Source organism: Mycosarcoma maydis, chromosome 15 (genome assembly GCF_000328475.2).
Source record: "Mycosarcoma maydis chromosome 15, whole genome shotgun sequence".
Lineage (NCBI taxonomy): Eukaryota > Fungi > Basidiomycota > Ustilaginomycetes > Ustilaginales > Mycosarcoma > Mycosarcoma maydis.
The window spans coordinates 551928-563249 of record NC_026492.1 but is presented as its reverse complement, the minus strand read 5'-3'; the positions used below and the strand labels follow the sequence as shown (position 1 = coordinate 563249).

The window sequence follows — 11322 nt, the reverse complement described above, 5'->3', positions numbered from 1 at the left end:
GCTTTTTTGTCCCCAAATGCAAATCGCTGCAGTGTGAGTATGGCTGGCTGTCCAAGTGGCTGAACTTGCACGTCGATGTATTCAGCCTCGTCACTCCATATTTCGAAAATTTGAAAGTAATCGTTGCAAAATTCAAATACTCTTGACTTACAAACCCCCGACCCGATTCGTATTCTATCCACGCTGCTTGGTCAAGTACTCACACTTAATTTACCTCCATACGAATGGCAAGTCCCGTCTGCAGCATCAACTTATCAGCATCACCAAGAAGTCCGCGATGTACAAGAGCACCACCATGAGCCTCAGCCTGACCCGAGCAGCACAGAGAAAAGTCGTGCTTAGAAAGCCAATCTCGATATGATGCGCTAATGAGACAGACGCTTGTGAAGCACGGGACAAGAGTCGCTCAGATTCATGGCTTGACTTGCTTGCCGCAAGGAACTGAAGAGACCTGCCCTAACGCAAGCCACTATGCTGACTGTAGCAAGTGGGGAGTTCGTCATTCCAAAAAAGGAGCATGCTGGTATACACAACATCGGGAATACCGTGTGCAGACTCGCTCTTTAGATGGGTTGCCTGACAGGCACGAGGTACATTGACAAGGCGATGATAAGTGACACACGCACGTTCGGTAATAGCCTTGCTTCCATAGGTAAAACACTAAGTTAATAAGCGCGACGGGAAGCGGAAGCTAAGTTAACTTAGTGGGGAAGTCACACTTTGATCTGTACAAGATTCACGATTGTATGGACCCACGGCTTTCGGTGCCATACGACTCTTATCGCTTCGCGGCGGCCTCAGATGACCAATTCTCCACGCTGCTTAGGCACCGAAGTCTGATCACTGCACTGCGTTCCAAGGCTGTGCGCAGTATCCATGTACTTGGTACCGGAAGTGTTCTCCATCCTCTCTCTAATTGCAGTCAGGATACGCACTACTCGGGTGGCGCTTGCCTTATGTTTCAAAAAAGGGCCTTTCGCTTGCCTTGTTCCCACGACTCGAAACTTTGGGGCAAGGCACTTTAGCAGAGCCCTCGCAAATTCGTGAATGTTGGGCAGCAGAACCTGCCTCTGGCTTCGCCTGATCTAACAGTCTTGCAAGTTGCGCGTGCCGTTCGGCGCACGCCGTTGCCCCACGCTGACATTCACATTCACGATTCGTGATTCATGATTCGAGTCTCTTTCGTGGATCACAATCACGAGTTGATTCGTGATTTGTTCGGTATGCAGGGTGCGGAACCTCAGACTCGATAACAATCGTGAATCACACATTGCGGGGTGGCGCAAGCCAACGCAATTTATTACTTATCGAGACCACCGAAATGGAAAGTTATTGATAGTCACTCGGCTGCTCCGAGCAGATCTTCAAAGCGATCACCGGAGTTTCACCGAGACTGCTCCTTGAACAGCAAAAGTAGCTTCAACATGGAGTGTGTCTGCAGATGCTCTCGCTGAAATACGCTTTCCTCTCCAGTCAGACAAGATACGCGCGGGTCGCTTGCAGCGTGGATGCATCAAACACAATCACGAATTGCAATCAAGTCGCGACTGGTGCATTCTGGAATTGGCAAAAGTGAAACCAGCTTCGATGGCTGGGCGCGCGTCGACCGGGTGAGTGTGATGGCTTATCTGTGCATCTCTTCGGACTTCCATATTGCTGTGGCGCAACCTGGCCGAATGCGCGCTCTCCCGCTGCAAGCCCCGCATGAGCGCTTCAGCGCATCGCTGCAGCACCTAGCTCCAGGCAAAGCGTTTGATCGCAGCGATTGCTCATACAGTACGCAAACATGGATCAGCCATATCAAACAGCGGACGACTAACTGAAGTGAAGCAGGAAAAAGAGGACCTAAAGGTACAAGCCACGACGGTATACAATCGTGAATGGCGGGGGTTGGCGAATCAACGACGATAGAACAATCACGAATGCACGGCACGCGAGTTTGGCGTTGTCCCTCGTCTAGACACCTGTGCGTGTAAGAGCCTTGCGCTGATTCGAGAAGCGAATCACATCACGCTTCTCGAGGATAAACAGTGTCCTCTCCAACGCGTGGTTGGTGTAGCCTTGGCTCTCAACAAATTCGTGGCGCAGCTTGGTGTAGCTGGTGCTCCAGCCGATAGGCAATCTGCGGCGGATCTCGCGTTCCAACTTCTGGCATTCTTCGGCGAGCTCGCCACGCGTCATGCCCTCGACGTTACCCGCCTGCACGGCATCCATGGTAGACGAGCGGAATAGCCGCATGGCTTCGTCGACGTGCTCCTCTCCCACCGTAGGTGAGAGCGTCACTTTGGCCAACGACTCAGAGATTCGTACAATAGCCTCCAGCTGACGAACCGTGATGGGAATCGAAGAGCGTTCATCATTGTCGCGTTCTACCTGGGCCACCTGCTTGCGGAGCGCGACAAAGTGCGACGACAGCTTCTCGGCGGCTTCCGGCGACAGGCGCGGTGCGCAGCGTGCCTTGCAGAACGAGATGTATCGCTTCATCTGCTCAATGTCAAACTCGCCCGCAGCTGAAGCATCGTTGGCGCGATTCATGTGGATATTCATGACGTGCTTGGCCATGGTGCGATCGCGCTGCTCGTTGTGCTCATCTTTGACGATAAAGATCATATCGAAACGCGAAAGCACCGTAGTCTGAAAGTCGATATTCTCGCCTGGTGACTTCATATCGTCGTATCGACCAAAGATCGGGTTCGCCGCCGCTAGCACCGAGGTGCGTGTGTTGAGGATCGTAGTGATGCCCGCCTTGGCAATCGAGATGGTCTGCTGTTCCATCGACTCGTGGATCGCCACTCGGTCCTCGTCGCGCATCTTGTCAAACTCGTCGATACACACCACACCGCCATCCGCCAGCACCATGGCACCTCCTTCGAGATAGAACTCGCGCGATTGAGGATCACGTTGCACCGACGCCGTCAAACCAGCAGCTGATGAACCTTTGCCTGAGGTGTAGACCGCGATTGGCGATACCTTTTCGACAAACTTGAGCAACTGCGACTTGGCAGTACCGGGGTCACCGAGCATGAGTACATTAATGTCGCCACGCAGTCGCATGCCGTCTGGCAGAACCTTTTTTGAGCCGCCGAACAACAGACACGCGATGGCTTTCTTGATGTCCTGGTTGCCAAAGATACTGGGTGCAATACTTGCCGAAAACTTTTCGTACAGGTCTCTTGTCCTCGAGAGACGCGTAAACTCTTCTTCCTCCTCGGCAGAGAAGATGCGAGCCATACCACGCCCTCCAGCGCCTTCCGCATCGATTTCGAGACCGACAACGCGCAAGTATGGTGTACGCAGCGCGATAGCCCCTGCCTTGGAACCTTTTCCGCCCCTGGCGCTGGTAAAGGTCGAGTAGATGCCTGTAGCGATGATGCGCGAGCCTGGCACCACACGACCGCAGAGTGCACGGTCGACCGACATGAGCATGTGACGGGGCAACTCACCCACAGGTACCATATCTGGCGCCTCTTGCAGCTTGACTGTCTGGTTGTCAACAAAACGGCACTTGTCGTGAAGGATGACGTACGGATCTATGGAGCATTGTGGTGCTGTGGTGTCCATTTTGGTGGAATCGCAGTATCGTGGCAGAGTGAAGCCACCGAAGCCAGAGACCACAGGGAGAGACTTCGTCGCGCGGCAGTCTCGGCACATGATCTGAAGATGTGTTGCACGAGACGAGAGCGTGGTGGTACCGATGACGATGCCTGGAACTCGGACGAGGTGCGAGATGCTGTCTGCGTGCAAGTCGCGCATAGGTGTGAGGTTAGCATGACTGCGAAGAGTAATTTGACAGTCGGGTGCTTCTGGACGCTGCTCGTCTCGTGTGAAGACGGGGTACAGGATGGCTCGTGCAGCACGCTTAACTGCTGATTCGAAGAGTGGCAGGATGTCCGAGGGGTTATCACGGAGTGCCTGTGCCAGGTCGTTGCTCCACAGCTGAATATGTTCGAGTTGAACTTCAAGCACATATTGCTTGGCCAGAAGGTTAGCACGAAGACGATCACGGTACACGTAGTCGCTGCCCGTGCGGAAAGTTTGGACAAAATTGAAGAGCGTCTGTTCGGTCTGTGCCGGAGCATCCGGAGCACGAGAAGCCTCTGAACCCGGCAGCGCCTGGGCTGAGAAAACACGACCCGAGTCGAAGCCTGACATGCCTGGCTTTGTGGTTAGCAGGAGAGAAGCTGATCCTCGTTGCAGTAGCCGTTGATAGAACAGGTACAGTGGCCCAGTGCTATGCTGACCTGGCTCGTTGTGTTGCTTGTTTTGGTGATGAGTGATACACGAGAGGTGTGGTGGAATGCAAGCCTATGGTTCAAGTTGATGATGGAGAAGAGAAAGTCTGATGGAACGGATGCAAGACGTGTGAGATACGTCTCTCAACTGCAGCAAGCCTCGAGAAAGCTGCGCACCACACAAGTGGGCGTTCCTGTTGCTCTCACGTCTGGCTGCAACGTTTCGGGCGATTCTCTAGTCACAAACATGAATGCCAATCAATTAACACGACGGACAAAGCCCTCAAGGCCTGACCGCGACGCGTTTGTCTATTTACGCCACGGTTGCTCAATAGCAAGGCCACGCGCGTCCTCGCCGCCTCTTTCGCGTTTTCTTCTCGCACGAACTGCACCTGGCCTGCCAATTTCAATTCATTGGACACAGCAGCACAGAATCACAAACAGACATGGCATGATCGCCTGGCAAATTGAAGGGAGAGTAACGCGTTGATTAAATGGTAATGATAGTGACAGATAGTCTGACCAAACGAGGGTAAGTAATACAGTTAGATAGGATGGGCTTGACAGCTGCGCTGTTTCGAGATAGAAACGATGGGTATAAAAGAGCGCGAGGAGCAGGTCAAAGGAAGCGCAAGCCTTCAAGGCTCAGCCATATGACTCAAGCGAGCCAGCAGCTCACCAGGGAGACAACGAAGTTTCAAGCAGCGCACATAAGCTCCCTTCTCCGCCTCGAACATGGCTGAGTAATTCTTGGCGGCATTCTGAAAACCAGAGATCTGGCGGATGACCTCGGCGATGCTGCGGAACTTGAGAACGTTGATGAGCGGCTCCAAATGCACGCCAGGAGGAAGGGGAGCCAGGTCGTCGAAGACGTGCGGATCAGCGGGGTGCACCCGAACATGCCCATCTTGGTCAAATGCGGTTGTAGCGGCCATCGTCGGTACTGTCGGGTCCAAAAAGGTCGGCATCGCATCATACTGCATGAGATCCGATACGAATAGGCCAAAGAAGGGAATGCAAGCACGAGTTGACCCGGCCTTGCCTGCGTCGACAGCCCTCGGACTTGCGCTGAAATCGCCGGGACCGCTTTCGCCCGCGTTACCCTCGGCCACTTTCAACATGGCATTGCGAAGATGGCGGAAATTGTGACGAGGCCCCACAAAGGAGTTAAGGTCTCGCCACATCCGCGTTTCGAAGTAGCCGACTCGGCTCCACGTGCGACGGAGCCTTTGGACCCAGGGTGTGTTGAGGCCAAAGATGATCTGAGCCAGCGATGCAAAGTTGGACTGCAAGTAGCACTTCCAGGCTATACGGATCAGCTTCGAGATGACCGCCGCGCGCTCATCGATGTTCTGCGTAAGGACCACCTCGCTAGCCACCCAATTCGAGGTTAGGTTGAATCGCGCGACAATGGCTTCCACTGCATGTTCTTGGTGCAACTCACCGAGCCGTTGCGCCTCGAGACGATCACGCACGCGGTCGCGATAGAAAGCTTCCCAATCTGTCACCTCGGCTCCGAACCGACGCTCACGCCATCTCGAGGAAGCTAGCTCATCCCATGATACAGAGCGAAGCAGTTCTGCTTCGATCAGACACATCTGCCGAGCCACTGATCCAGAACCGTAGGACAGCAGGAAAGAGCGATGCGTGGGAAGCAGAGACACCAAACCTCGCTTTGGCGAAGTGAACAGATTTGCCACTTGCTGTGGTCCAGCAACGGCAGATACAAGCCGTCTCGATTTGTCACCTGCAGCCAAATCGACAGATCGACGATGCTCTGCCGATGGCTGTAATGACTCCGGCATTGGCGCAGAGGCGAGTCTGTCCTCGCCTTGATCTGCTGACTCGGACATCTCGATGCTGTCTCGAAGATTCAAGAACGAGGAATGGGCCCGCAGCTCCTTAGCGTGTGCGTCAGACGAATGAGGACGAACTGGGTGATGTGCCTCATCCGCAGTTCGGTCGCAGGCAGCCATGGATGCGTTCGAGATCGCATCCTCTGCATCGGCTAGCGAGCCACCAGTGAGGGACGATGAGAAGGTGCGGTCGCCCTTGGACCGTAGAGACACTTCGCTGCTACGTTTGTCTTCATCGTTGTTGCAATCTTCGGCAGGATCAAGTCTGGCATTTCGAGCCATCGAACGTTGCCATAGGCGTTCGACGCGCTTAGCCTTCTGTTTTTGTCGGTCTTCATCGATGATGCCCTCAAGTCGTCGCAAGGCTGCTTCGACATCGCCAGGCTCATCGTCGTCACTCTCGATATCGTCCAAGCGGAAGCCCTTGACTAGCTCGTAGCCCTGCAGCGCTTCGTCGGGATCGAGCATCTCGGATTGCACCGTCGTAATCATAGGCGGGGCGGGCTGCGACGCTGCAGGCGTGGATCCGAGCTGCTCGGCCACAACAAGCGCACTATCCACGCTGACGCCTCGAGCATGTCTCATTCCGAACGAGCCCATGTGCACGTGGCGTACCGAGCCAGGATGCCGAAAGGCTGAAGACGCCATTGAATCGATGCTTTCGCGTCCGACAGCCAATGGTTGCGGCTCAAGATCCCGGATGGTGTTTGCCTGGCGCAGATCTCTGGCTCCTGGCAGGCGACGCAGCGCCTTTCGTACAGCAAAGTCGTCCTCGTCGCTGGAGAGATCAATGTCGTCGATCTGCACAATGCGAGGGGCGCCGTTGCTCAGAAGCGAGTCACGGAAGGACGAGCGTGGCTGGACAATGCTGCCAGCAGTGCGAGCCATCTCTCCCGAATCGCGATCGACAGCTATGCGTGATACCGACCGGAGCGTCTGTTCGCTAGCGGCGTGATGAAGATGCTCTTGAACTTTTGGTCTCGCATGAGCGAGCGACTTCAAGGGCTGCATGCTATCTGCTTGCAGGCCAAACAGGTCCTGGCTGTGAAGGGCAACGGAGAAGTCGCCGCTGTCGTGTTCAGCATTGCTAATACCAATGCCAAGGCCCTGACGGACTGCATGGTCCTCCGACGCGCGCTTGTCCGACAGACGTGCTAGGTCGATAGAGCTTGCCGGTGTGGATTGGTTGGTGGACGCACCTGCTAGACTTGGTGTCTCTTCTTGGCCGATGCTGTCCTCCGACGCCTGACTTGCCAAGGCTTCTTCTTCCTCTTCGTTAGCCTCCTCGGTGCGCGAAAGGGGTCGTTGACGAGGCGGCCTCTGGTTACGAGATGTTAACATAGACTGTCGCCTCGCTTGGTCGATGGCAAAGTACTGCAGCAAGCTTTCAAGACCTCCTTTAGCAAATAGAAGGTCAGTGCACTCTTCTGCATCGGCATCGAGTTCGTGGCTACCGTTCAGACCTAGGCCGCGGCTGCCAAGCGCCTTCTTTAACTTGGAGATACGGCTGGCAGTCTGTGCGAAAGCGCGAGAGAGAGCATTGGAGCCGTGTGGCATGGGGGACGGTAGCAAAGATTGATTGGTAGTTGACGCAGTAGAACGCGGAGGATGCATTGGAAGAGGTGCGAGGGTATGTCGATGCGACACAAGCACCGACTCTGCGGCGGCCTTCTGTGCGGCGGCGCGCGAAGTATCCGAGAGCTCTGCTCGCGTGATCTGTGGAGACGAAGGTTGACTGCGGTTAACGGGAGGAGAGTTGATGTGCAGAGCATCGTGAGAGCTTGGATCTTCGGAAAAGTCAAGATTGACGTCCTCAGTGATGGAGGGCATCGATCCCGAGCTGGTCAAGCGATGTTCCCCACTAGAAACAGAACTCGAAGCTGTGCCGACGCCGGGCTCAGAGTCGTGAGAGGAGGAGCCGATAGTAGATATGCTATTAGTTTTGGAACGAGTAGCTGGGCTGTCAGTCAGACGACCAGCATCGTGCAAAAGGAGGCCGCCGACACCCGAGTGTGAGTAGGTCTCCTTGAGTCCTCTGACGACCTTGCGGAGGCTGTTGACAATATTGAGATCGGCGGGGCGCGCGGCAATCCGTCCATCCTTGGCCGTGATGTTGAGCCAAGTGGCAAGGCGCTGTCGCAAAGCGCGGCTGGGAAGGAAGTCGAATTCGAAATGGTGCTGCAGCCAGTGCTTGATGACGACGTAGGTGCGCACGCGCACGATACGCCGACGCGCCTCATCTTCTGCTGAACTCGGATCAGAGATGGCCCATTCGAAACGGAGGATGAGCAGCTCGAGCAGGTCCGGCGCGGACATGAATGCGCGGTAAGTGTAGAAAAAGTCGCTACGCAGAGTAAGGTCGATCTCGGCGGTGAGTTCAGCGACGAGTCGTGCCGCAGACGCGGCCAACAGCACCGCTTTGACTTGTGGTGAATGTGATTGTGTAAGATCGAACTTCTTCTCCGAGGCAGGGCTGGAGTTTGAGTTAGCAGCAGCGGAACCAGCATGCATTGCGCCGTCATCCACAAATGGCAGACGACTCCTTCGTTTGGGACGTTTTGTCACTAATTTCGGCGAGCTAGTTGCTGAAGAGGCAAGCTCGGAAGTCTCACTTGCATGGGTCTGACCGGTGCGATCGCTGACGACGAAGGTGCCATCATTGCTCTCGCTTTTGACTGCCCAAACGGCGAATCTTGGGTCGTCTCCTGGCGTGGCCGATGTGGGCAGAGTTTGAGCCTGAGCAGTGAAGGCGGTAGGCTGAGCTGACTCTGCAGCGTGCGTGCTGACCAAGGCAGGCAAAGATGATGATATGCGATCGGCCGTATCTGCGCGGCGTTGCTGATGCTGTTGTTGTAGGGTCAAGGCAGATCGTCGGTAGCACTGAATAACGTCGAACACAAGCGTCTTGGCTGACGGTCCAGATGCGTCAGCATTGCTAGGCCATAAAAAGGGTTTCAGGTCGGCCGGATAGCTATCGACAGAGACATTTGTGTCCTCCATGCCACGAGCAGTGGTGTCAGATGCGTTGGACTCAAACGACTGCGCCTCTCTGAGCTGATGCAAGTGTGGGGACCTGGCCACGTGCGAGTCAAAGCTGGGTTCTGGGAGGCGAAGTTCCGGAAGCGGTTGCGGACGATGAGAGGCATCTGTTGACAGATTAGAGGAGCTGCTGGATGATCTGCGCTGTCGTGACCGAAGTTTAGGACCAGTGTGCGCACTGGCCCATAGATCAGTCTGTCCGAGTCCAAGAACAGCACCAAGTACGTCTCCCTCTTGAATATGGTCTGAGCCCTGTCGGTTGGCGTACAGACCGCTAACAGGAGTGCTTCCAGCGCGAACCATATTGACAGCATTGCTGCCGAAAGCAGAATGTGAGGACATATGGTCATCCGACTTGTGCTGTAATGATGCAGTTCTGGACGAAGTGAAGAGCGGCAGAGCCGGAGTTCCCTGGCGTGAATGGCTGAGCAAACTGCCGGCTAACATCGAGGAGGTGGCAGGCTCTGCGCTTGCCGACGAGCTTGCTACAGTGGTGGAGGGGACAGGAGCGAAATGGGCAGAAGCTTTGCGACGCAGGACGGGGATTGATTTGGAATGTTTGAGACTAAGATTTCCCGTCTTGCGGAAGAGGCTGTTGGCCAGGTTGACCTTTGTGACGGGCTGGAAAGTGTCGGCTGAGTCGGCAGGAGGCTGTGAGAAGATGGCGCCAGATGAGTTGGAGCGGGGCATTCCATCGTGCGGTAGCGCTGCTGAAGAACGAGCATCGGAGGCACCGAGATGGGATTGACGCGAGCGGAAACGAAAGACAACACGACCAGTATCGATGCATGCTGCATTGATGTGGTACGGCGTTTCCGTACCAAAGTCGTGATCAGCTGCGTACTTTGCTGGCTCAGCAAAGACATCATCGCGGATGTTTTCGAGAAGCTTTAAAGGGATCTGGTGCTGGACCGCAAAGATCTTGACCGCGTTCCAGTTGGTTGTTTCGACGTCAAGAGCAGGTGTGGGATGGCCCGAAGACAGGATCGGCACCGCCGAGGGTGCTTCAACGGAAGCGGAAGCATCCGTCATGGTTCCGAGATCAATGATACAAAGGGATGCAGGCGGTGGTGTCTCGTTTCACAACAGTACCACTTTGGTGATGAGTGAAGAGGCAATCTTGCTGACATGCGATGGAAGTCAGCCAACTCAGCACCTAGCAAAGCCGCTCTTCGTGCGCATGCTGTGGAAGACGGTGAAGATGATGAAGATGTATAGAAGATAGCGACGCGTAGACGTTGGTAAGCGAAAAGCACGGGTGATATCTGAAAGCGGCTGTCTGAAAGCGCGTCGTCGATGATCGGCAGCCTGAGAATACAGAGGTGCTGAAACAAAGAGGTCGACCACAAGGCGCAGCCGATGAGAGATGAAAGCAGCGAGAATCGGAAAGAAGAGGGTGATCGTGAAAGGTCGTAAAGCCCCGTGTATGGCGGAAAGGAAGACCGCGCGTTGTCTGTCGTAGGCAGCAGATGGCAGTCAAAGCAGGTATAGGAAAGGTTTGTGACGAAGACGAAGCGGAACAAGTCACGAGTTGATGAAGGGTTCTGAAAAGGAAAGAGAGGAGCGCAAAACGTCACGAGAATCGCGCTTCAGGTGAGTACCGCGACAATCAGCACACGCCAAAATCCAATTTAACGGCTCCAGCAAGCCGCACACGGCACGAAGCCCATCAGCAGCGCAACTCGAGCAGGGTCAGCCGTCTCGTGGAAATGTAAAGGGGTTGGTGAATTCAACTTGCTTAAACTCACACTGGCGCCTCTTTTCGCTCAATCATCTACAATCAAATCGCGAATCGTCTGCCATTTAGCCGACTTACACAGGTGATGTGGCTCCATGCTCCCCGCTCGGTCAAAGCCAAGTTCCTCATTCGTGATTCGTGATTAGCGCCTCAGCGCCCCAGCTTAAGTTATGTTTCCCATGAATCAGATGCAGCGAGATGGATTTTCGTGCATGGCGGACAAGGTTGTACCCAACTTAATGATAGCTAAGTTAGTCACTGAGTCCAAAGAGGCAAATTTCACTGCAATCACGTATCACGTATGTCCACATTGTGTTCACGATCGGAACGATTCATGATTCGCTGCAGCAGGACATTCACGGTTGCGTTGTGTTTGATGTACAAAAGCTAGATGCAGTCTTTACCCACCTCGGTGTAAGGGAAAACATGGTCCACACCGTCATAGATTAGCCCAAGA

At 54.6% G+C, this 11322-nt stretch overlaps 2 protein-coding genes across 2 annotated transcripts; both read right to left on the bottom strand.

Moving 5' to 3' along the window:
- Positions 1–1956: 1956 nt before the first annotated feature.
- Positions 1957–4152, bottom strand: UMAG_05064 (putative MCM DNA helicase complex subunit MCM5; the record flags this gene model as incomplete). Its single annotated transcript, XM_011393045.1, has 1 exon — positions 1957–4152. The coding sequence occupies one exon, from the start codon at positions 4150–4152 to the stop codon at positions 1957–1959; it is 2196 nt and encodes a 731-aa protein (XP_011391347.1).
- A 718-nt stretch (positions 4153–4870) lies between these two features.
- On the bottom strand, positions 4871–10159 carry UMAG_05063 (uncharacterized protein; the record flags this gene model as incomplete). The annotated part of the gene is made up of 1 exon (XM_011393044.1): positions 4871–10159. The coding sequence occupies one exon, from the start codon at positions 10157–10159 to the stop codon at positions 4871–4873; it is 5289 nt and encodes a 1762-aa protein (XP_011391346.1).
- Positions 10160–11322: the final 1163 nt, after the last annotated feature.